Source organism: Aythya fuligula, chromosome 7 (assembly GCF_009819795.1).
Source record: "Aythya fuligula isolate bAytFul2 chromosome 7, bAytFul2.pri, whole genome shotgun sequence".
Lineage (NCBI taxonomy): Eukaryota > Metazoa > Chordata > Aves > Anseriformes > Anatidae > Aythya > Aythya fuligula.
In genome coordinates, this window is record NC_045565.1 from 7,342,671 (window position 1) to 7,369,716 (window position 27,046).

At 41.0% G+C, this 27,046-nt stretch overlaps 1 protein-coding gene across 1 annotated transcript in view; it reads left to right on the plus strand.

Annotated features, from left to right (window-relative positions):
- Window positions 1–27,046, plus strand: part of PCDH15 (protocadherin related 15) — a 477,232-nt gene that overhangs the window by 373,380 nt on the left and 76,806 nt on the right. The window contains 4 exon segments of the mRNA XM_032191027.1: window positions 5,549–5,689; window positions 7,739–7,851; window positions 23,263–23,372; window positions 24,530–24,670. Of these exon segments, the coding sequence (XP_032046918.1) occupies window positions 5,549–5,689; window positions 7,739–7,851; window positions 23,263–23,372; window positions 24,530–24,670 (505 nt within the window).

The following is a 27,046-nucleotide window of genomic DNA, read 5'->3' on the forward strand; positions in this document are numbered from 1 at the left end:
TGCAGACTCCTTCATTGAATTACATACTAAAGAATAAAGTAATTCAAATTTTAGAGCTTATATAAAATTATAAAATGGTAATGACTGGTAAATGAGAGAGTAAATAAGTGTGAGTGCACTGTTAACACTCCGTAGTTGGTAGGAGACCCACCAAAGTCAATTGCTTGCCTTGTGGACTGGCCCATCTTTAATGGTAACTGTCCTGTGTTGGTTTGTTACAAAGAACACTTGTGGCCATCTGTACATTTTGTCTTTAGCATCACTTCCCTTTTTTTTTTTTCCACAGAGCTAACTTTACAAAATTTGCCTTAGTGAACTCTTTATGTTGTAAATCATTCAGATTTCTGTTGAAATTTCTGAATGAAAATGAATGGAGACCATACATTTAACCTTACTTGCTTCACATTTTATCTACAGTAGCTGTAGAAGTAATCTGACTTCAGTCAGAAAGTGGCATTGAGTGCAAAGGGACTTGATGAATAGGTCTGCCTTTATCTTTTATACTAGTATTCCATCCCAGTACTTGGGTAAAATCCCAGTCATTTACACAGATGCACATCTGGGATCTTCATGAATAGAGTGCAGATGGAAGTGACATGCTCTTTTTTCCTCACTTTTCTGGGCTCCATTTTTCTGGTTTTGTACCTCCATTACCCTTTTGCATAGTGGGAGTAAGGATTCTAACTTCCTTTTGAATTACTTTCAGAAATACCAGTGAAAACATAAAGAAGACGTTACTGTTACTTTACTCATGCCATTTCGATGGATCTATTGCATTACAGTTCCTCTGTAACCTCTCTGTGCCTGTTGAGAGTTATCTTGGTAGTGCACATGTGTACTCTGCATGGCCTCTTTGTCCAGGATCTCCACATGCAGCCTGATCATCTAATGTAAATGCTGGGGATGTTTTCTTGCCATACCCATGGAGTTTCCCCAGAGAAAATGGAAACATGAGGAATTATGCAACAATAATATCGTAATTGGAGCTGGATGAGTTTGATATTAGTCTTGGTCTTTTAGGATAAAAGTTCTGGTTCAAGAGAATGAGCATGGTTCCTGCCAGCTAAAATCCTTTCTTTATGGTTTATTTGAGAGTATAATTTATTTGGCAATATAATGTTATATTTGAGTTTTGCTGTAGACATAGGAATGCATCTAAATTAATTTTAAAAAGAAATGAAAGATGATTAATACTTGAGATAATTGAAATTTGCTTCTAAATGGATTTCCCTGGAAAATTTCTCATGAGATTTTTCTAATTACATTTGTGCCAAAATATAGTAAATAAAAAATAAATCCTCATTTTGTTATTTTCAGAAATGACAGGAGAAAAGTGTACTTGATAGTCATATCAGGAGCAATAACCTGATGAGAATTTTCTTTATTTAATAACAAATTACCGACTGTGTGCATGTTTAGTGATAATGATAGCTTCTAGTCTTACAAGCAAATGTAGGGACCATTACTCTGTAGCCAAATAGAGTGGATCTTAGCAGGTAATTTCCTCTTAACTGTGTAATGGTGAAGAAGAACATCAGGACAAAAGTTGTATGATCATCTGTTATGCTATGATCTCTGAAATTTCTCATTTTTCAAGGATTTTCACATGTATAATGTGCATGGTCATGTAAAATATTTTTAACAACTAACATGGTTTTCATAAATTGCTCCATGGAACACCAGAGCACATCTGGTAGACCCAGTTCTGCAGGCCTGCCAGTGTCACAGGAACACTGGACTTGCTAATACACCCAACCTGGGCCAGGCTGCATGACATGATACAGTGAACATATTGTCAAGAACAGCAAAGCTCTTTTATACCACGGTATTGAATACAGATGAAAATTACCAGTTCTCTATTAATGAAACTGTTGGCTTTGGATGTTTTGTCTGTCTAAAAGCAATGTAAAGATCTGAGGTCCAGACTCAGGATTTTGTCAGCCACAGTCATACCAACAGGAGGACCTGAGTTTCGATGTGCTTCTCTGATGAATCAGTAGATTTTTGTGAAGTGTCCCAGGTGTCTACATATCCAGGTAACACAGACAGATAAATAGTTATTCAGAAATCAGTGTGCAAAATAAATACATATTTATTTTACATATAATACAACACACACACACACACAAAACCTTTATTTGCGCTAAACACCTTGTTGGATGCCTTTTCTTCTATTTAGCACACAGTTTTTACTCTTAGTGACTTCCAGTGCTTTAGGAAACTGCTACTTTGTCGCGTTTTAAACTTTGAAAACACACAAACTACTAGTGAAATACTATCAATACTGGTGAAGGGGCACTTGCTGAGAATGAAAGGAGTCTGTTAAAATTCAGGTGTCTCCCAGCTGTCCTCTGTAGCCTGTGGGTGGTGCAGCCCATCTCAGGGGCTGTAGAGAGGCAAATACAACCTCCCAAGAAGTTAGGTGACATTTGTCAGTATCTGCCCCTCTAAAGTTAGATGTGTGCCAGGCACCATCCTGCTGATACCAGAGACGATCCTCCAGGGGTGCATGGGAACGTGGTTGTTGCAGCAGAGCCTGGGGTGCTACGAGGGATCTCTTCTCTAGATCAGCAGCTGGTGATACCGTTGTACCAGTGTTATCTTACCTTTTAGCCACAAAAGACTGCATGTGACATAATTTGCCTCTTCTTACTCACCCCACTAAGTCAAAAACAGTGAAAAAAACAAGGATGCATACACACAACGTAGGTCATTAATACATTCTGATTTACAGTGTTGGAGTGAAGGAGATATGTTTTGTGTTGAAAATTAATGGGAATGGCTGCAATGGAAAAAAAAATTCCTTGTGTAATTGAAAACATGACTCAGAATGGTTTCAGTGCTACAGGAGCATGAGAGAGGCTGTGGGAGAGATGATCAAGACAGAAATAATGCAGGCAGCACTGCCAGGAAAGGAGGTGTGGTGGGAGAGGAGCATGCAGCCTGAAGGTCAGGAGGTCTCTACAAGGTTTCCAGACCCCTTGAAGAGAACCGTGGCACGTTGTCCCTTGATTTTGGCTCTGCCCTCCATGCTGACAGGTGTGAGAATCATGGAACAGCTTGGGTTGGAAGGGACCTCAAAGACCATCTGGTTCCAACCCCCTGCCATGGGCAGGGATGCCACCCACTAGATCAGGTCGCCCAGGGCCTCATCTAACCTGGTCCTGAGCACCTCCAGGGATGGGGCATCCACAGCTTCCCTGGGCAACCTGTGCCAGTGCCTCACCACTCTCTGAGGGAAGAATTTCTTCCTAACCTAGATCTCCCCTCTTAGTATAAAGCCATTACGCCTTGTCCTGTCATTACCTGCCCAAGCAAAAAGTCACTCTCCAACTTTTTTATAAGCCCCCTTCAGGTATTGAGAAGCTGCAATGAGGATACCCCAGAGCCTTCTCTTCTTCAGCCTGAACACCCCAACTCCCTCAGCCTGCCTTTACAGCAGAGGTGCTACAGCCCTCTGATCCATCCTTGTGCCTTCCTCTGACCTGCTCAAGAAGGGGAATAGTGTGACTGTGGAGATCCCAGGGACAAGACTTGTCACCTGTTTTGTTTTTTTAGGGACTTGGTAGGTCACACGAGTCAGCACAGGCTGCCAGAGCTTTCCTGTCTCTCCGATGTGTCAGCCAGCTGCCTCGTAAGCTGTACTTACAGGCATGGTTATTTTGTGTGCTAAAGGTCCTTGGAAGGGTGACAGCTGGAATGAGATCGCTGAAAATGTGATGGATACATCAAGAAACTTCATTGTTCAGAATAAGTGTTAATTATTCAGACATCTAGTGTTAAAATAGTTAAATCGGGTAAATAGCCTCCTATTAGCAAACATTGAGTTATTGATCTGAAAAACTCATCTATTATACCCTTCTGGCAATGCATCTTCTGATTCCCTTTTTAATTTTGGTATTCTTGAGTGCATATGGACGCAGACAGTTTGTGAGACATGCACAGATGCACAGGCTGCCTGTGCTTGTTCTTGTCATTAAAAATGGGGATTGAACAGTTTTTTTCAGGCCACTTAAAATCCATTTGCAAAAGAGCTTTTTCTATTACTAGTGCTAGGACAAATGCCTTCTCCTTAACTGTTTTCTGAGGTTGTGCTTAGAACTAACAGCGATGGCTAATGGTGAGGCAGAAGTCCTCTGTTCAAGGTGGCAGGGGCCACAGTGCCCTAACTGTTGGAGGTGAGGATTTGAAAAGGTTCTTCAACACTCAGCTTTGGTGAGTCAAGTCAAACTTACAGATATTGCTGTTTGACGTGGACATGAGATAGTCTGTTCAGGCTTTGGCGGGTTTACCCAAGCAACCCGGCGCTGTTCGCATTTTGTCTCCTCTCAAAAAAAAGTTAGTGAATGTCATGTAGGCTGGAGTGTCCTGTGTTCACAACTGTAGTCTGATTTTTCAGAAATACAACGTGTGAATCTTCCCACCTTCAGTAACAAGACTTCAATTTTCAAGACAAGCTAAATAGTGTTTACATTTTTAAAATATTCAGAGTTTCCTGAACTAGCACAAGAGGAGACTTTTAAATTCAGCTGTCAAAATACTGTTGAAAAGTATGTTAACCAAGTTTAAGTGATGTCCTTCTTCTGTTATTACAAAAATAAATGAATTATCAAACAGATCACCACCTCTGTCTATATGTATATATCTTCTTCAACCTAAGGATTTTATTTTTTTTTAGCTTGCTTCTTTCCAAACTTCTGATGATTTTTCTTAGAGGATCTATCAGATGTTTCTAAGATATTTTGTGGGAGGCATGTTGTACTGGGATGTTAACTTTCCCTGCAGCAGCCCACACAGTGCAGTGCTCTGCACTTATAGCTAGAACAGCAGTGGTATCACACCAGTGTTGTGCCTGCTGCTGAGCAGTGCTGGCACAGCATCAGGACTCTCTCTAACCCTCCTAGGGGGTGGGTAAAAAAGTGAGAAAAGAAAATCACCAGGGCAGCTGACCTAAACCAACCAAAGGGATATTCCATACCATATGATGTCACACTCAGCAATAAAACGTGGAAACAGGAAGAAGAGGGGAGGGGTAGGCTCTCGTTGTGAAAACGTCTGTCCTCCCAAACACTGGCTGCATGCGTTGAGGCTTTGCTTCAAGGACATGGTCAAGCATCGCTCATTTATGGGAAGTAGAGAGTAATTTATTTCTTCTGCACTTCCGCATAGCCTTTATTTGTTTTGTTTGTTCGTTTGTTTGTTTTTTTCCCTTTTCCCCTTTCCCTCTTTTCCCTTTAGTTAAATTGTTTAATTAATCTTTCTTTAATAATTATTTTTCCCCTTTAATTAAATTATCCTTATCTTAACCCACGAGTTGTTCTTTCCTTTACTTCTTTCCCTCCTCTTCTAAGGAAGAGAGCAGTTGTGGTGTTCAGCTGCCTAGCACGGTAAAACCACCACAGATGCTCAGTAACAATCCCAGTTTTGAGTAAGACAAGCTGCAAGTTCTGATGGTCTGCTGAGAGATGTTGCATTTTAAATCTTTAATAACTTAAAGAGGAGAGTAAAAAGAAAATAATATGACATCTGCTTTATTTCTGACTTCCAGGGCACACCAGCAAGTCGAGTCCGATACAAAGTAGATGTTGTCCAGTTCCCTTACAGTGCCAGCATTTTTGATGTGGAGGAAACTTCAGGGCGTGTAGTAACTCGGGTAAACCTAAATGAAGAGCCAAGTACGGTGTTTAAGGTAAAACCCATATGTCTGTGTATTATCAGTAAAAATGCAAGTAACATTTAGTAGTACTCCTTCTACATGTGTTTCTCTCTTATGCTTTAAATTTCATAGAAAGATGTGAAATTCTTATTTTGTTTGTTTCTTCAGTTTCTTAATTTCTTCTTGTTACGTGTTTCCTGGCCTTTTTCATTTCAGAAAGATCTTGCACGGATATGATTGCTGCTCTTATGCTGGGGGAAAAAATGGGAAGCAGCTGAAGGAAACCTGCTTTTGGAAGTTAACATAGCTAATGTTTTTGTTTTCAACAAAGCTGTCAGCATAGCAATTTTAGGGGAAAAAAAAAGTAAGGATGGTAATATATCTTGTAGAGAAAGTTACTGCACAGTTTGGGTAGTTGGGGACTTGCATTCGCAAGTGCTTTAATGTGAAAACACTAGCTTTAAGGAGACAAATTACTATTGTGTTGTTACTGGTACTGAAGTGTAGTTAATCTGGAATAAGGTATGATTTCAATCAAAATCAAAGAAACAGGTCTCCCTTCTTAAATCCATAAATGGAGGAGGTAATTGAAAGTTGGACCTTGTCAGTAAACAAATAAAAAAAAAAGTATCTTACAATACATGGAGGTTTATATGTAATTTTCCTCCTCGGAAGATGCCAACATGTGTCTTCATTCAGGTGTGTTTTGTTTCTTCTTGCCTTTCAGTTATTTTTTTCTGAATTGAGGGTCAAAAAGAGGTTTATTTTCATACTTTTCAGTTATAAGGAAGTAAAGTTGTCCACCATTTTCCAGTTTTTGAGAGTCATGTCAAGCAGTATGATGAGTTTGAGTAGCATTGAAATATTATCTCTCTTAGGAACTTGGGGCACTGCTAATTTATTTCCAATTTCTAATTAATGTAGTGAAACTCGGGGATGGTGGAGGGGGGGAGGAGGGAAGAGAATTATTTATTGATTAACCAGAGTGAAGCTTTTCACAGTAATTCCTTTATGTGGCTGTTTTCTGAGGCTCTGATACATTACATGCTGGTGACAGGCACATGGACATGGCATGTTTCTGTATGAAAACTGCTCTGTAGTAGGGCAGACCAATGGTAAATTTAGCAGCACTGCATTTCAGAAAATATGGATGCTTAGTGAAGGAACAGAGAAAAGAAGACATAAACTTCCTCTGCTATGACTTCAGAAATGAGATATGTGGGGACTTCCTGAGTTGGTGTTTGCCTGCAGATCTCCTGAAATAAGGACAAATGTAGGGAAAGAAAAACCTAGCAAACTGTCCATTAGTCCATCTTCAGTGGGCTGGTCTCATCCTTTTGCTGAACCTCATCTGAAAGCTCAAAGCAGGTGAATTTATTTGTCCCAGCAGAGAAGCGTAGATAAATAGACTGAGTAAATAATAATTTGAATAACCAAAGATTAGATATGCAAGAGATTTATAAAGGCTGCCTTTGGTGAAGATCTGTTTTTGTCCATGATTTAGCATCTGGAGGATCTCTTTTCAGAGTTCTTTTGTTGTCAATTGGGGATAGAACATGTTTCTTTCGTTGTTGTTTTGTTATTTGACCTCAGTTTTAAATATTAATGTCAGCACCAGAGTCTTACCCAGCACTTTTTTCACTTGTTTTTGGGGGGAGTTGCAGGTATTTTTCTGATAGTAAGTGCTCCAGTGCTTAAATGTAGAGCTGAACTATACCTTTTAAAAAGTTATAATGGATTCTGGAGTTTTGGGTAAGGACAGTCTTTGATAAGATGCGAAGGGAGTCCCATGAGAAATATAAGTTATATTCTTGAAACCGCCAGCATTTTTTGGAGATGTATTTGTAGAAAGCAATGGAATTCTGGTTCCATTTTACTGTGTTTCTGTAAATTTTCTAGCATATGGTTCGACCTACAGATGGCTGTCACCCTTTTCCTCTGCTTTGTTCTTATACAATGTATGATTTGCAGTGAAAGAAAATCACATCTGACTTGTTGGACCCTGAAAATACAAAAAGCACTATTGTAAGTCAACATAATGCTCTCACCTCTACTAAAAATGATTTTCTGTACTACTTACAGCTAGTAGTCATTGCATATGATGATGGAGATCCTGTGAAGTCCAACACCACTACCGTAGAAATTGCTGTACTGCAGCCTTCAGTAATTCCTCGATTTACGCAGGATGAATACAGGTAAAGCATTTATTCATTCACATAACAACTGTTATTTTTTAAGTTGAAATAAATTCCTCTTTGAATGCCATTCTGATGCATGTTGGTTATGAAAAGACAGTATGGAAGCACTTCCTCTGCAAATACCTCAACTTCTCTTCCTTCCGTTGTTCGCTTTGACACACAGAAGGAAAGAAGTTACAAAAATATGGTTTGAACCAATGCACCAAAAAAGTTATGTGCTTAGAGCTGATAACATATTTACTGATGTTAACACTTCTTTAGGAAACAGAATTTGATGCTACGGTAAGGAAAGAGACAACACTTGAGTTCCTCAGAAGCACAACTGTGTGAAATTGCTTGCAGGACTTTTTGCAGCAGTCCAATTTGACAAAGTAGCAAAATATTTCAGAGTTGCTTCTTCCTCTTAGCCACTTTTTTTTTTGGCAGACAGCCATTCCCTGATCTTACCAGATAGTGCTGCAATTTTACCATCCTAATAGGTTGTCTCGAACTGAAAAGTTGAGGGCTGTGGTTGAAAACAGTGAGGAGAGATTTGTTAGAATTTCTCCTCTTAGAAGCTGTTGAAAATGTCAGTTGTGTGGATAAACAAAGTTTTATGCATTGAAGGTATAGCTGGGATCAATGGGGCTTCAGATTGTTTTCTTCGGTCAGTTTGAGCATGTTTCGGTCCTATACACCATTCATGTTGGACAAGAGGGGAATTCAGGGTTTAGGCCTTTGACATTAGAAGCGCAGGTGATTATTACTACTACCCAGTCTTGATTTGATAAAAGTTTACACTGATAATTTAAAGTAAATGAACCCTATTTTCTTAAAATAAATAAATAAATAATGGTGCTGAGGGTGATGAGTTTGTTAATTTTTGTTTCAGTGAAAATGTTCATAAACAGTTTCTGAAATTTGTATGATGATATGAAATAATGGGATCAGTGTGCACAGCCTCCATGTATCAGGAAGTTATAACCTTGCTGCAGTATGTGCTCTTGCATCAAATGTAGCATTATAATCAGTATCAGAATATAAATGGGTTTTGTGCATCTCATTTCAAAATTGAGTACTGTAGGAAATCAGTAGGCAGAAATAAAACGTAGTGTTACTGGCTTCACTAGACCCTTATGAAAGGTCGCGCTCTGCTCTTTTAATGGATTTAGACTAAAATTCACAATGTGCGCTGTTTTTCCTCATGATTAGAGTATTAAAATTTTGAAGCAATCCCATGAAGATAATGGAAGATAGAGTATTAAAGCTTTGAAGAAACTGAAAAATAGCAAAATACTGCCAGTACTGTACTAATTTTGCGTTTAATATTGAAACAGAGGTGTGAAATCTGAAAGAGTAGTGCAAAATTATAAACTTAGTATCTAATGATAGCACAAATGATAATTCTTTGCTGAAGGATTTTTAAGAGTATATTTCTGCCACTTCCTGTATTATTTTATTGAATATCTTCAAATGTGTGAAGTGTAGTTAGGTAAAGTAATAAAAGATAGAACTTTAAATAAAAATGTTTCCACTTCTTTCTGTAGTTTTGGATACCATGTGAGTGCCTGAATTTCTGCCATCTGAACAGTATTTAAAGCTTTTCTGTAATAGTTAGTCTTCTGTGTTACTGTGTTCATGAAAAACACAAACAGTTCCTATGTGTGTGGCTGTGAAAAAAAATGCTCTGGGATAAAGATTTGAGTCATTTGTGAGTATTAAAAATCACAAAACTGCACCAATGTTCAAGTGTCTCGCAATATCAATAGCTGTTAGTGTGCAATAGGCTCAGCATCTTTCTACAGTAAGTGCACTACTGCTCGCTGCTTTAACAGAAACCTGTGTTAAAGGCGGTTGGATGGCAGGAAGAGTAGCAATAGGCTTCGTCATGTTTTTCTGAACACTGAGTAGTCCAGAACTCAGTTTTGGTTATTGGCTTGCTTTCCATCAGAAGAAGCAGCAGGGTACAGAAACGATCACGTCCCTGTCCAGTCTCAGCAGCCAGCACATGGCAGGTGGTTGCATGGAGTGACAGAGCACTGCTGTGTCCCAGCCGTGCAGTTGGGAGCCGCTTCTGCCCTGACCCTTCCTTCTCCCTGCCTGGAAGCAGCGTCTGAGGTTGTTGTAAGCTGCAGAAACCTGTGCAGGCAGGGCATTATGAGGGAGTGCCCAAAAATCTGGCTAAATGGATCCGGCAACAGGCAGAACCTCATCCATAGGATAGCTGTTGCTGGGTGATGTTCGCCATGCATAGGCTGTAACAGTGGTGTCAGCATCAGAAAACCATTGCAAATCTTTAAAGGAGACTCTCCTGTGGTATTTCTTGTAGTGTGTTGCTTGTGAAGTAAAAGCATATTTATAAAAGAGGGAAAGTAGGAGAAAATATCTGGAACTGAAAACCAGGATTGTGCTAATGATAGATATTAACTGTGAGGAGAGAGAAAGAGGAAAAGGTGGAAAGCTGCAGGGTACAGTATGATGTCCTGTTACCCAATTCAGGAAGTATGGAGCAAGTTAATGAGAGGGTGAAAAGGAAAAAAACCCTTTCATTTAGGATTGAGAAAGCTAGTCCAGTAGTTGTGTTTAACAAGAGAGCATGAAATATGATCCAGAGGCCTTTCCAAGACATTCCAGGTTTTGGGTAAACTACAGAAGCTAATTCACCCAGCCTCACCATCCAGCCTGCAACAGCTAAAGAGACTCTTCACTACTAGGTGCACACTTAGTAATGCGATTTGTTGACCTTTATAAAGCTTCTTTTTTATAAGCTTCTTTTACAACTTTCTCAGATGACCTTCATCCTTAAAGAGCTTGTTCTTGAATATTACCTAGTGATAAATGTTACCTGGAGCAGCCTGGCGTGCTCCAGGATGTCCATTGATTTGGGGACTTTTTGCAAAGTAGCTGCAGTGTTAGACGAGTGGGGCAGAGTCCAACATGTGAGCACAGCCCTAGGAATACTCAGAGCACGGCATGGTCCCTCTGCAGTGTAGAAGAGTTACCTTGCAGCTCACACTGTAACCAGGCAAGTGGATTTGTTTGCACAATTGTGGGGAGAGACCCTAAACTGCAGGACTGCAGGTAGAGTTTACATTGCCTTCAGCAGAAGGAATGGAGCACACATCTCCCAAAGCTACCATGAGCTGCAGTGGTGTCCTAGGAGATGGGGCCTTTATTTCCCTACAATGAAGGAAGCCTGAAGAAAAGTTGTTCAAATTCCCAAAATACCTTTAGATGACAACCGAATAACCCCTCTTATCTTCTCCTCACGAATTCATAGGATTAGCTGAATAGCCTGGTTTCTCTTTCCAAAGAAACAGCCTTACTCCATTCTTGGTAATTTTTTTTTGAGATGCACACCATTGCAAAAGCCTCTCAAAATCTTTTGAGGGTGGCAAAAGCACTTGCTCATTTTCTTCAGTGTGAGAAATTGAATGAAAGTAACCCCAAAACTTTCTGATTTAGTTCTGAGATTCTCTGACATTTTGGAGCAGGACTGGTTTCAGTTCCTAAGGTTTTCAGGGATTGTCAGACTGCAAACTGCATTTCTCTTTGGTTTCTAGACAGTGATGCAAGCTGAAACTGGCAGGTTTCAAAAAGACTTATTTTTTAGTTGACTTACTATATCTTTAGGGTAAACGTCAGCTCAGAGTAATGGTGCTTGTCAGCAAAATGATTAACTTCTGGATGTGGATACTAGAATTTTGAAGGGATTGAAAGCTAGTGGTTTTGCAGTGGATTAGTATTGATCTTTGCTTGCATAATTGCCATAATCTGGATGATTCCAACACATTTTTTCTAGCTCTTTTACAAAGTTCATTTCTGTGTATTTAGAAGAAGGTTACAGTTGAGCAGTTTTACAGAATAAAGCCGCCTGTGCAGTTGCAAGATGTATTACAAGTCAGAAATAAATGCAGAGAAGTAGAAGAGAGGACCAGATGGCATGATCACAAAGGCACAGCCGCATTAGGCAGATAGGGAGATGGAAGTGCAACCGTGCCTTGAGCTGTTGCTCTGGCAGCCCTGCAGCAGCACATTAGGGGTTCTGACTTGAGCCCTGTTCATCCTAAGGAAGGGTTTGATTGATTGTTTTCCATGTCTTAAAGTGACTTCCCCAGGATGCAGCAGCCGAGTAATAGGCTTGCCTCTTATCCACTGGCTTTTCCACTGCATTATTCCATAATTTGGAGAAAATTAACTAGCCCCCCTTTTTCCCATCCACCTTTTTTCTTTGGATTGTAAATTGTACTGGAGACGTCCAGGTGTTGTAGTGCAATGTATATAGAACAACAGCAAAGAGAAGTCAAGATCCTGGAGAATCCAAAAATAAAATTTTGGCCTACTGCTTGCTGCATGTGGCTGTCCTCTGCAGGCACCACTGCACCACAGCTCCCACAGCTCCCTCATCTGCATCCATAAGTAACAGCCTGTCTTCATGGTACCTCAACTGGTACTGCAGGCTGTGCTCCTGGCCAGGGTGCTTGTGCTGAAGCTGCAGGGTTTAACGGCATTAGGAACATGGATCCTCCTGTACTCAGATTCTTGTCTGCCCTTGTCTTGGTTATTAGGACTTGGAGAGAGCTGATGGCAGCATTGCCTGCAAAGTAAAGTGTTTTGAAAACCAGGCCTTCTTTTCTAGTTCAGCAAAAACACAAAGGATGGAGAGGCAAAAATGAAAAAGCATCGAAGGCATACAACATGCAGACATTTATTTCTGTGTGGATAGATCACCTCTGAGCCCACTTGACCTCTTGCTGCTGAGCAAGGACACCGTGCTGCTGATGCTCTTGTCGCTGCGCCTCCCCGCAGGCATCTGGCAGTCGGATTCAGCTGGTTCTCCAGAGTGCTGAGAGCAGAGGGAGGTACAGCTGCCAGAGTCTGCACATTGGGTGCTGGGCAGCAGTGTGGGGACACGGCCTGACCTGCCATTCGCTCTGCCTCTCATAGCCAGAGTGAGCCAGGGCCTGGGGGAGTTGGGCATGGCGAGGGGATGAAGGAGGGGGTGCCAGCACTCGAGGCTTTGTGCAGCACTGCCCGAAATGGCTGTGGCCATTTGTAGTCTCTTACAGTTTTTAATGCTGACTTTGATATCATTCTGCTTAGTGCTGGTGAAACAGCCACATCTTGGGTAATAGATCACGTACCTGGGAAAATGAATTGAGCTGTTTTGAGCTCTCCTTTTCCAAGCTATTTCTCTTGTCCTGACAGTTCCATCGCAGATCACCTCTTGACTGAACCCTAAAACAGGTAATTGATCCAGAAGTTTCCATTTCTTCCAAACAGGTAATGGCAGTACTTTGATTCCTTAATTAACAGATCATAATTAGTAGCACCATGGAACAGTGAAGACCGGATGTGAAGTGAACCTTAGATGATCACAAATATTATTTTTTTTTGCAAGCCTGCCCTCTTACGAGTACATTCTCATTTAATAGAAAAAAAAAAAAAAGGTTCAAAGGGACTTGGTATTTTTTTGTTTTGTTAATTAATAAATACCACATCCTCTTTGCGACTAGAAGGTCATTGCTAATAGTGATGTGCTGCTGTAGCAGGAAATGAAATTTTAACCAAAAGCAGTATCATTGGTTCCTAATTACTGCATGTGGGCACATTAAGCAGGTGTTCAGCCATTTCAATAGCAGAAAAAGGAAAATACTGGAAACCTTTAGTTTCTGTTAGTGCTGTGTTATCAGTCCCCGTCCTGTTTGAAAATATGCACCTACTTATACAGTAATCTGAAGTTTGCTTCCAATCTATGAGGAAATCTGTGAGGTCGAAAAATTGAGGGTGTTACTAGATATAAATGTAGTGTGGCATTGTACTTCTGTGCTAGGTGCAACATTCTACTGGGAAAATGTATTCTGTGTAAAAGAGAGGTTATGTGACATGTGGACCTTTCTTGCTCAGCAAAAGATAGGATATAGTTTCCACTTCATTAAATCCACCTACATCATCGGCAAGTACCATCCAAGCAAATAGCCATGTATTGTAGGGTTTCACTAAACAAAATTTCAAGTTCCTATCAGGAGTCACTTGGAAGTGTTACTCCAAGAGGCTTCTCCCAGTTCTCTGGTCGCCTGCTCTTTAGACAAACAGTTACGATGAACTAGGGTGTGGAGAATCCTGCACAGAGGCATTGAGGCTATGGGTAGCATTTAATGTTTGAGCATTTAATGTTTGAGAGTGAGTGCTTACTCAGCACCTGGCCTGATGGCCGCAGACGGGTCCCTATCTTTTAGGGGAAAAAGGATCCTGGGCCAGGAGCTGGCAGGGCTCATTGAGAGAGCTTTAAACTAGGTAAGAAGGGGGATGAGGCTGAAGCAAGGATTGTTGAGGCTGTGCCAGGGGGAACAATAGCAAGGCCGGGGGATAAGGTAATGGCCCAGCTGAAGTACATCTACACCAATGCACGCAGCATGGGTAACAAACAGGAGGAGCTGGAAGCCATCGTGTAGCAGGCAGGCTACGACTTGGTTGCCATCATGGAGACGTGGTGGGACCAGTCTCATGACTGAAGTGCTGCAATGCCTGGCTATAAGCTCTATAGAAGGGACAGGCAGCACAGCAGGGGTGGTGGTGTGGCTCTCTATATTAGAGAGTCTTTCGAGGTTTAGAACTCGAGGCTGGGAATGACAAGGTCGAGTCCCTTTGGGTTAGGATAGGCAGGGACAACAAGGCTGGTGTCCTGGTCAGGGTCTGCTATAGACCGCCGAACGAGGATGAGGAGACGGATGAGGAGTTCTACAGGCAACTGACAGAAGTTGCGAAATCTTCAGCGCTTGTACTCGTGGGGGACTTCAACTTCCCTAACATATCCTGGAAGCACAACACAGCCCTGAGAAAGCAGTCTAGGAGGTTTCTGGAGAGCGTGGAAGATAGCTTCCTGACGCAGCTGGTTAGTGAACCTACCAGGGGTGGCGCCCCGCTAGACCTTCTCTTCACAAACAGAGAAGGGCTGGTGGAGGATGTGATTGTCGGGAGCTGTCTTGGGCAGAGTGACCACGAAATGGTGGAGTTCACTATTCTTGGCGAGGCCAGGAAGGGGACCAGTAAAACCGCTGTATTGGACTTTCGGAGGGCTGACTTTGAGCTGCTCAGGACACTAGTTGGTAGAGTCCCTTGGGAGGCGGTTCTGAAGGGCAGAGGGGTCCAGGAAGGCTGGGCGCTCTTCAAGAGGGAAATCTTAATGGCGCAGGAACGGTCTGTCCCCACGTGCCCAAAGACGAGCTGGCGGGGAAGAAGACCAGCCTGGCTCAACAGAGAATTGTGGCTTGATCTTAGGAGAAAAAAGAGGGTTTATAATCTTTGGAAAAGTGGGCAGGCCACTAGGGAGGACTATAAGGATGTTGCGAGGCTGTGCAGGGACAAAATTAGGAAGGCCAAAGCTCCTCTGGAGCTCAATCTGGCTACTGCCGTTAAAGATAACAAAAAACGTTTTTATAAATACATCAACACAAAAAGGAGGACTAAGGAGAATCTCCATCCTTTACTGGATGCGGGGTAAACTTAGTTACAAGAGATGAGGAAAAGGCGGAGGTGCTTAATGCCTTCTTCGCCTCAGTCTTTAGCGGCAATACCGGTTGTTCTCTGGATACCCAGTACCCTGAGCTGGTGGAAGGGGATGGGGAGCAGGATGTGGCCCTCACTATCCACGAAGAACTGGTTGGTGACCTGCTACGGCACTTGGATGTGCACAAGTCAATGGGGCCGGATGGGATCCACCCAAGGGTACTGAGAGAACTGGCAGAGGAGCTGGCCAAGCCACTGTCCATCATTTATCAGCAGTCCTGGCTACTGAGGGAGGTCCCAGTCCACTGGCAGCTAGCAAACGTGACGCCCATCTACAAGAAGGGCCGGAGGGCAGACCCGGGAAATTACAGGCCTGTCAGTTTGACCTCAGTACCAGGGAAGCTCATGGAGCAGATCCTCCTGAGAGTCATCACGCAGCACTTGCAGGGGAAGCAGGCGATCAGGCCCAGTCAGCATGGGTTTATGAAAGGCAGGTCCTGCTTGACGAACCTGATCTCCTTCTATGACAAAGTGACGCGCTGGGTGGATGAGGGAAAGGCTGTGGATGTGGTCTACCTTGACTTCAGCAAGGCTTTTGACACTGTTTCCCACAGCATTCTCCTCAAGAAACTGGTTGCTCTTGATTTGGTCTGGCGCACGCTTCGTTGGGTTAGAAACTGGCTGGATAGCCGGGCCCAAAGAGTCGTGGTAAATGGAGTCAAGTCCAGTTGGAGGCCAATCACTAGTGGTGTTCCCCAGGGCTCGGTGCTGGGGCCAGTCCTCTTTAATCTCTTCATCGATGATCTGGACGAGGGCATTGAGTGCACCCTCAGTAAGTTTGCAGATGACACCTAGCTATGCGCGTGTGTCGATCTGCTCAAGGGTAGGAAAGCTCTGCAGGAGGATCTGGATAGGCTGCACCGATGGGCTGAGGTCAACTGCATGAAGTTCAACAAGGCCAAGTGCCGGGTCCTCCACCTGGGGTGCAATAACCCCAAGCAGAGCTACAGGCTGGGAGAGGAATGGTTGGAGAGCTGCCAGGCAGAGAAGGACCTGGGAGTGATGGTGGATAGTCGGCTGAATATGAGCCAGCAGTGTGCTCAGGTGGCCAAGAAGGCCAACAGCATCCTGGCTTGCATAAGAAACAGTGTGACCAGCAGGGCTAGGGAGGTGATCGTCCCCCTGTACTTGGCTCTGGTGAGGCCGAACCTCGAGTACTGTGTTCGGTTTTGGGCCCCTCGCTACAAGAAGGACATGGAGGTGCTTGAGTGGGTCCAGAGATTGGCGACGAAGCTGGTGAGGGGCCTGGAGAACAAGTCCTATGAGGAGTGGCTGAGAGAGCTGGGCTTGTTCAGCCTGGAGAAGAGGAGGCTCAGGGGCGACCTTATCGCTCTCTATAGGTACCTCAAGGGAGGCTGTAGTGAGGTGGGAGTTGGTCTGTTCTCCCACGTGCCTGGTGACAGGACGAGGGGGAATGGGCTTAAGTTGAGCCAGGGGAGTTTTAGGTTAGATGTTAGGAAGAACTTCTTTACCGAAAGGGTTGTTAGACATTGGAATAGGCTGCCCAGGGAAGTGGTGGAGTCACCATCCCTGGAAGTCTTTAAAAGACGTTTAGATGTAGAGCTTAGGGATATGGTTTAGTGGGGACTGTTAGTGTTAGGTCAGAGGTTGGACTCGATGATCTTGAGGTCTCTTCCAACCTAGAAATTCTGTGATTCTGTGATCTAATTTCTGTACCTCTTTCCAGAAAGTGCCATTTGGCACTGAACAGCTTCTCCATTGATATCAACGTCTGAGGCAGCTTTGCTTTTCTTGTTCCAAGTATTCTACAAATATGGCCCAACTTCTTTCAGATTAAAGAAAGAAATATGGGTATTTAGAAAAATGAGTTATTCCTGGGAGAGGAACAAATTAATCTATACATCTCTTAGAACTTCTTCCTATAAGTTCTCTTCAGGAGTCAGGACAGCAGCAGAGGAAGTCCTTTGTTCAAACCAACTGGGAAGAAATCTCCAACCCGTGAACACCAGTGAGGTTTCCAAAGCTGTGGTCCTAGTGATTTACTTATTTGTCTTTGACACGTTGCTTTGAGAACCGAGTACTTGAGAGGGCATAACTTGTTTCCTTCAAGGAAAATGACTTTATTCAGGGAATCAAAGTGCTTCCAAAATAAAACAGTCAGTCAGAGTGGTAGGATGTAAGCTTCTGCCTTAAATCTGGTAATTTTTTCATCAGGTTGCTGTATTTTTTTAAGCCTCTGTTTGTTGAAATTTTCCTTTTTCTCTCTTCATTGAGCTCAATGCTAGGTTAAGCAGTGCTCAGCTACATCACAGGAGGGTCATTTCCCTCTTCTTGTAGCAGGAGTGTGAAGGATGTTAACTGTGTCCCTCAGGTGCTTTTTGTGTAATACTGGTGGATTTAGAGCAGCCATCTGGGTAACCCTTTTCCCAGCTTCTCATCCCACATTTCCCACTATAGAATTTGCATTCTATAAAGGAAAGACATGACAAAGAATGAAGTTCTACAGGCAGCATTTTCAGCATTTCACCACTCTGAGGTGGGGGGGGAACCTGCAGTAAGAGGGATAATACGTGGGCTCCCACATGCATTTTTAATTTGCCTCACGTGTCAGTGGCAGCTTTGGAATCAGTGTTACATGGGAGTGTTTTCAAGGCAATAATTTGTTCTGTCATAAAAAAAATACAAAAGCACTCTTCACCATGTGGCTATGAAAAAATAGGAAATTAAATGGTTTCTACAGCAGATACTGAAGCGTGGTTGCACGGATAAACCAGGGAGTTTGATGATTAGAGTGCAGTAGAAGGATCACCCATTTGTCCTGTTTTGCTGAGTTAAGTCATGCTGCATCACAATTACTAAAACCTACTACTTTATGCCAAACGAGAAGAAAACTCTCTCTTGGTGTTTTTCCATGCAATACCATGTGGTGAATGCAGCTGCGTGCTGCCCAGGTTGCACCAGAAGCAGCATGGGGTGCAGCTCATGCAGGGAAGCTGCCTTGCTGTGTCTGGTGTAGTTGAGGGTCAGGGCTGAACGACTGTTTTCAAATCCACATTCAGTCAGATGAAATGTGGAAGTAAATCACTCCAGGAATGGGAATGCAGAATAGAAATGCAGACAGAAATGCAGTATTAGCCCCTACCAGCTCTTGGCAGCATATTACGAGAGCACAAAACCACTGCATAAACCTTGCCCTGGGATTTGATCCTGTCCATACCTGTCTGTCTGGCAGATCTGCATATGTGAGAGAGCCCTACATTCTGCTTGACAGGGATTTTTTTCCTTTTTTTTTTTTTTTTTTTTTTTTTGCTTTCGTAGTAATCCTGACAGAAATATTTATTTCTTTGTGACCTCAGCTTTCATTTATAAAGTTCAGTGGAATCACACACATGCATAATGCCTGATGACTGAGAATTCATGGGAATAAAATCTGACACTTGGTTTAAAAGATAATAGGTTGTGACAGGGGCTCACTGTAACAATGTCCAAACTCCCTTGTCATCTATTTCAGAGATAAATACCATGGAAAGGTCAGAATGTCTTGAACCAATTTGAGAATTGAGACAGAAAGTGAGGATGTTAAGTACAGTAAGGAATACATGATCCTTCTCAGCCCACTGTGGAGATACACTGCTTGGAAAATGCATCAAGTGAAGGACAAAGTAATCTTTTCCAGAGAAAAAGAATTACAGACTCTGTCAAACTGTTCAGATTGTTAAAGTTATGCAAACTGGAAACTGAGAATTTGATTACTGCTCTAAAATATGGTTAGATGCTTTGTTTTTTTGAGCCAGGGCAGGAAACAAGGTAGCCTAAATGTAGGTGAAACCATTAGAAGAGCTGCCAACATTATACTTCTGTCATTTGTTTCTTTAATTATTGCTTCAGTGTACCAGTTAAACTTATACTTACTTTTTTCCATGTTTTTAAAAATTCAATTGTGGCCTATTTAAATGTTTCTGTTGTAGATCTGTTACTAGCTATTTTAGTCTCCATATAACTTCACTGTTAGCATGCCTCATTTTGAAATTTCTATTGCTCTGTCTACACTTGACCTTTTTCCAGGAAAAAAATAAATAATAATAATAATAATAATAATAATAATAATAATATATATATATATATCATAGAATCATTCATTTAAGTTGGAAAAGACCTCTAGGATCATCAGGTCCAGCCATTAACCTAGACTGTCATGTCTACCACTAAACGGCTTACATATCTTTTCTTTAGTGCAAATAATCAGATAGACAAAAAAAAAAAAAAAAAAAAAAAAAGATTAAGATAAAGAATCTGTGCAGGAGTGGGTACAATGCTCAGAAAGGTTTCAGTTAGAAAGCTTCAGGTAAAATGCCACTGAGAGTTAAAAGTAGCTAAGGCCAAAACATCTCTAGAAGCTGTCATGTTAGAGGGAGATGATGTTACTAGGAGGGGTCCAAATGACATTTTTAATCAAGTCAAGATGAGAATTTTAGTAAAGTAATTAAAAACATAATAAAATAAAATTGCTTATCTTCTGGCCTGTGCTGGTGGGCTTCCATGAACTAAAATAAAATCCACCAAACAGTTGTCTGAAGTGTCCAATACAGCATACATACACATCATGCTATTAAACTTCAGTGCTAAACCAATTTTCCAATTTATTATTGGGTTTGCTGGTTTTAAATTTAATTTTTGATTAAATCTGATGTTCATGCTTTTGGAGATAGAAAAATTTCATGGTGAATTTAAAGCATATTGGATAGCAGACAAATTGAAAAATGAATGAGAGTTTGACTTGTTTAGCAAAGGAAGAAAAAGAGAAAAAGAGGAAAAGTTAAAATTATGCTTTGGGGTTTAAAAATAATTATACCTTACCAGTGTGTTTTTAATATGTATTCTGTCTTCATTTCCCCCTCTGATGCAAGATTAGAATAATTGAGGTATAGCAAATTAAAAGATAACTACATTTTTATAACTTGTATTTTTTTTTCTGTTTAAATAATGGATTTATTTTAATCTTGGTTTTCTTCTAGGTTATGAACTTTTTTGTCTTGTGTTTTTTGTTTTTGTTTGTCTTTTTTTGAGGGGCAAACAGTTTATGGCATGAAGGCAGCAAGCAATACAGTAGAGGTCTCGAAGAGAGAAATACAGGCAATTCTTAAACTTCTTTGGGGGAGCTAAATCCAAAGAGTAGGACAGAAGGCGTATTACTGAACGTCAGTTTTAGATCCATTTGAAAGCATGTTATTTTTCCCAAATCCGAGGCTGCCGGATACAGGCCTTATCTCAATGTGGCACAAAGCAGTTGAGGCTGTTCCTTTTTATACTTTGCTGCTTTGGGGCCCTCTTCTCCTACCACAGCTTGTTAGGAAGGGCTTGGGCAGGTGGGGTGGCTCTGCAATGAGGCTGGGGATCCTAGGGGGTTTCCATTGTACCCCAGTCTAAGCCTCATCTGGGTGGCTTGGACTGGATCGAACTGCCTTGCTGCTGTCAGGTCTTCTCTAACCAGCCTTTGACATTCAGTAATGCAAAATTATTGCCTCAAAATGTCCTTGCCTGTTGCCTAAAATAGCTTTTAATGGTATGTCTACTACTCTCACACACACACAAATCACTGTTGTAGATCATAGTCATTCAAAAATTGGAAAATAATGAGCTTATTCCCAAAGAAAGCTTATTAGAGCTTGCAGTACAGGATAAAGAACAGTATATTGTCAGTTGCATACCTTTGTCTTTTACTACTTTGCTTCTCTACATTTCAGCAAAATGTTAAGAGACTAGCTGTATGTTTTAATTCCACTGATGCATTGCTCCCTTTGAACTTGGTCACCTTAGTTAAATCAGGGAAATTAAATCAATCCCATTACTGTGGTGGTTTTCTGTCCGCTTCCTCTATGGCCTTTCATAGCAAACACAAAAGCCTCTTTCTAATTGATATTGATTTGTCAATTCATTGAATTCAGCTGTGTCAGAGGGGAGGTTACAAGGCCATTTGCATTAAAAGAATAGGCTGAAAGTGTGCTTCAGATGAAATGTAGGTTTTGAATATACAGTCAAAAAGGTTTTTGTTCAAATCATGTGCCTTAAAAGAGAAAGAAAACAAAAGAATATGTAATGCAACATAAAATGGATCTTTTTTTTCTCACTGGCCTGCATTTCTGACCTCATCAAAAGAGCTACAGCTTGAAATGTTTTCAGATTTGACAGCCTTTTTTCTGTCTTGAAGTTTGCATTTGTAAAGTGCATGTTAATAAACGTTGTGTAACACTAGTTTTGTAGCTTAATCAATTAAATAGCAATCATGAATTTAATAATTTAATAATCTACTGCTGATAGCATGTTTGAGGCAGAAGAATAAGAGCCAGGGTGATGTACTATGTGTATGTACTGCTGTGCATTTGTATTTCGGTACAAGTGAGCTTACCATGGTGTTACTCTGCAAAAGAATCAAGGCTCATGTTTCAGTACAGTGTTGTTCAGCTTGGAAAAGTATTTTCCCCCTTTATTTGTGTACTGGGAGGCTTAGGGCTCCTCAGAAGAATTAGAAGAATTGATAACTCACCCACCATGGTTTAGTTTAGAAGGACTGGACATTCTACAGGGATCAAAAAAAAAAAAAAAAAAAAGGCAGATAAAGCAATGGAAGAAGTCACAACAAGGGAAGTAAGAGTACGTCACAGCCCTGTGGGTCATGGGTATGGTTTGCCTTTGACATTTTATGGGTGGTGTAAGGACCAGTTGTGTTAGAAACAGGGCCTGTGCTGGGTTTGTGGTGATTCATCCCAATTAAAAAGTCTGTAATCAAAGGCAGACTGTTTGATCTCTTAGTGTGTGAAGGAGAAATGCAGATCTGGTTTCAGTAATTAGGATTGCAAACTGGGAATCCAACTTTCTGCCTGTGGAATGGGAAAGTGTGGGGTGTGGTGGAGTATTTGAAGAATACTGGAGGAGGATGAAAGAGGGGTTGCATAAAATATTCCCTGAATCGAGGGAAGGCATAGATTCTGTCCAAAATTCTGGAGATGAGTACAAAACTGAAATACACCTGCTGTTTTGAAATTCATTAGCACGATCTCCATTTTCATTTGGAAGTAGTTGTGGTTTCCTTGAGAGAGCATCTCAAGGTGTTACGGCATTTTCCAAGGAAATAGCATTTAAACAACAGGAGAGAGAGAGGTAAGTAACTATTGGTTTTCAGGAGGAAACTCATTATTTTTATGCACTCATTTTTCAGTGTTTGGAGGGTATGAAGAGGACAACATACACATTAGTGGTGTAATCCTTTTTTTTTTTTTTTTTTTTTTTCCCCACACATCAGTGTTCATTGAATCAGAAACAGTTTTCTAAGTGATTAAAAGATGTGTATGTATTCCTGGATGGCAGTTAATTTCCTGAAAAGTATCTTGTCTTTTATGACAAAAATATGTTAGCAGAACAACTTCCAGATCTTTCTGAAGAGTGGAAAATCCTTTGGAAGTGGCTTTTCAATTTGTTTAAATTCTAAAGAGGGTTATCCATTCAGAAATTTTCCTGCATGCATTTTGATTGGCTTACAGGTTTTTTTACACCTTAGGTACAGGTGAGTGTTAAAACAGACTTGTTATGGTATAAATTTTGGTTGCAGTTTATCAGTGCCTGATGGTTCTTGTGTTTCTCTTTAGTTTCTACTCGTTATTTCCAGGACTTCCATTTCTCATTATCAAAGGACTGTTTTATCTGTATATGGTCACCTCTTGTCAGTTACATTTTTTATTTTTTTTTCATTTGAGATTTAATATGTTTTTCCTTAATAAAAGATCATCCTGCTTTGGCAGTGTGATGGATGGATGTAACTGCTAACCTGAATAGTAGGTTTATCAGTACTCTGATGGTCAGGCAACGGGAAGATAACACAAATACTTCTGTTCCATTCTGCAGGCCCCCACCAGTGAGTGAAAGTGCACCAAAAGGAACCGTGGTTGCTGTTGTAATGGCAGCTGCCTTGAACCAGACTATTGTATATTCAATTGTTTCAGGAAATGAAGAAGGTAAGTACTAATACTTCGGTCTTAGTGAGCATACTGAACACAGTGCATGCATCTGATGTTTTCAAGAAACAGTGATTAGAAATAAAGCTGCTGAAGTGTAATCCCACCTTGACTGTACAAGCAGGAGGGACTGTTCTCGTTACTGTTGTCAAACCTCTCAAGATCAGCCATATACAAATACATGTGCAGGAGAAGATTTTGCTCTTTAAAAAGTAGCAAATTTGCTTTAGATAAAGCTTGCACTTACACCATACATCTCTTTATTAATACTGTAAAATTGTATCCTTCTCTGATGTGCATCTTCTCCATGGGGAAATATATATGCCCTAACTCTAGTATGCTGTCTATAGCACCTAAATAGAGAAAAGCGTAAGTGTAACCTTTTCTTTGAACTGATAGTTTGAAGTAAGGAATTGTTAAACTTGCAGAAGAAAGCAGAACTACAATTTGAAGGAGGCCCTGACTTGATTTATAACTTTTACTGTGAAACTTGTCTCATTCTTGTTGCTGGCCATTCTCATAAGCTAGCCAAATTCACTTATCTTCCTCCAATTTGTCAGCAGAATACAATGACAGTTAAAAAACAAATTTTCACTGATGTGAAAATTTACATCAGTACCATATGATATGAATCTGTGGCATATCAAAAAGAAAATAGGAATTTCTCGGTTTTACTGAGAAATCTTTTTGAAGACATTAAAGACTTCTACAATACGGTATCCACAAGTGTTAGATTAGAGCAGGATACTTAAAAAAAACCACAACACCATCTTTCCTATTGTTTGCATCCTTCTCAGTTACTTTCCATGGTCCACCTCAAAATCCCTAAGCTAAATTACACTATAAGTTGTTTGGAGAGATGTGGAAAAACTCCCATCCTCATTTTTGTGGCAGTCAGACATTTGTTGTCTGCTCTTGCCAGCATTTCCTCAAGTTGGTTATTCCAGTACTAGGTTCAGATTCAGCTGCTGTGCTCATTTGAAGATGGCTTCCAAGAAGGCTTACATGGGATTTTAGAATCCTGAGGCAGGAAGGATGAGGATGAATTTCTGAGGATGGTGTCAGAGAATAGTGACATCATGACATATAAATGCTTTGCCTAAAAAAATGTTTATAGGTCTTAAAAGGTTGCTTTTCTGTTTTTTGCTGGATTTCAGATGTATTTGCTATTAATAACAGAACAGGTGTGATATCAGTTAAAAAGTCTCTGGATTATGAAAGTGTAAAAAGTTATGAACTTCGAGTTCAAGCAGACTCATTACAAGTGGTACGATCCAATCTGCGTGTCCCTTCCAAAAGTAAGTTTTGAAATCCTTACTGTTGAATATCTTTTTAATATATTTGTTCTTATTTTTTGAGAATACGGATAACTGAACTCTAGCTATTGTTGTGTTCTCAGAAATACAGTGCTGATGATGGTATGTAAAAGGCAGCATGTGCATTAATGGAGCTCTGTGCTTGCCCTCCACGCATGGAGCTGACGAGTCCTGGGCTAAGGCCTCACAAATAATGTCTGTGTTACACAGGGCTTTCAGTGATCTAGACATGACTTGTTTGTATATGATCAGAGAGCTAAGGATGAAAGCCACATGTTTTCAGTGTAATTAAAGTTTTCTGTGATGGAATATAATGGTTTTTCATAAATACATTTTGCAGCACAGATACAAACTCTTCCTCCCTGCAGCTGGGAACTTGTATCCATGGGGATGTGTAAATCTGAAGGAGCTGAGCACAAGGCAGAGGGGAGCAATGGGAAGCAGCAAGGGTTAGGACTCTACAAAAAGGATTGTGGGGCAGATAAACAGTAAGGCAGACAGGAAGAAAAAGGCACCCTAAGCACTCTTGAGGGTCTGTGTGGAGGTTATTGCAAGTGACTGAGAGCAAACTGGAGGAAAGGATGGACAGGAGGTTTTCTTGCAGCATCTCTAGGTACAAAGGAGTTTTGTTTACAAATTGTTCTATTTTGGCGCTCTCATTAGAAGGGATTTTTTCTCCCTCTTTTATGGTTGTCGTCTTCTAATGAAATTACTTTGAAAGGTGTTTTGGTGTTTTTATTGTGCTTCCTGTAAGGAGAAGGTCTGGGAAGTCGGGCTTTTGGACATTTATCTCACTTAGTGTTCCATTCCATCTTTTACACCTTCCTATTTAAGCCACATTTGAGCCCTAATTAAAAAGCGGTAATACTCGAGTTGTACCCAAAAAAGTATTTTAATATTATAGGCTTTTACATGGGCAATATTTGCCTAGAATTTTTTTTGCTGTATTTTTTGATCTGTTTGTCTCTAGCTAAAGAGCATCATGGACTTGATGGCAATAAGTCTGGGGTGTGGGAATGTCGAACAGAGAAACTTCTCTAGGACAGTGAGGAATTGAACGTTATTTAAAGGCTGTGAAAATATTACCTTCTCCTTTCATTCAAAATTGACTGTAAGTTTATTTCAAGTCATTAGTTTTGCTGTCAGTTATTCCAATATGAACTATGGGTCAGATTTGTTACAAGTGGCTGCAGCTTATTTCTCCTCTGCACTTCCACCCATGTTAATCACAGAGTAAGTCTTTAGCATTGGGGGAAGAAAAAAAAAATAAAGGCTTATCCTGACCATGAGCAATTTATGGAAATACAAGGTTGAAGGGAAAACTTCAGCTTCTTTCATTTATAAACATCTGCCCATGGGATGCTGCCGTACCATCTCACTGCATTCCCCCTCACATGAGCTGAGGACTCCCCAGGAGTCACTGACAGTGATGGTCATTGTGCTGTCTGCCCTCAGAGGCAGCACCATGGCTCAAGCACAGTGTGATCTCTTCCTCCCTCACTGCAGGCAGAAATTACCTGTGTCAGCAGTTTTGGCAGGAAGAGGGCCACAGTGCCACCCTGTTGTCAGAGGTGGCAAAGCAGTCCCATGACAAACAGTGTTTCCCATGCCACGGGTGGCGATCCACAGAGTTAACAGTCAGTGAGTTGCAAAGGAAGGGGCACGCTTAACTGATTCTGATGTCCTATTCTGTAATTAGTCTTGTAATTATTGTAGTAATGAATACAGTAATAGCTGTGCATATTAGAAAAGCCATGTCCAGCTTACTTCTGTGCCTGTTTGGTGCATGTTCATAGGAGTACAGTGTACAGATTAGAGATTATAATTCAGATTTTTAAGGATAAAATTTAAAATAGGGTGCAATTCTTTTTCTACAAACAATATAAATGTGCTACTGTAATTACTGTTTGCAATACTGAAATTGGTACCCAATGAAAACTTTCTTGCAGATTGTAAAATTTCTTGAAGGTACAGAGGTTAATAAATATTTGCGAATATGCCATAAAATTGTGGTAATAGACTGCAACCTGAGAGATTGTACAGGGGATTGCCTTTAAAATACCTTTGTCAGACTTTCCAATACTACCCCTGTAAGCAGCAGATTTTTGGAAAATGAGAGTGTATTATTGTAGTTATTTGTTCTTCATAACAGAGAATTGTGTCTGTGGCATAAAACGTAGGGATTATTCAGTGGTCAGAAGCTGAATCACATTAACAGCAATGGAAGGTTCTGTGTGCTGTTACATCCGCCACCATTAATGTATCTGGAGAAGGATAAAGAGAGCCGGTGCCAGCTGACTTCGTTTCTTTGTGTCTGGGAGAGGTCTGGTTAAGGTTGTGTTTCTGTAAAATGCAGCT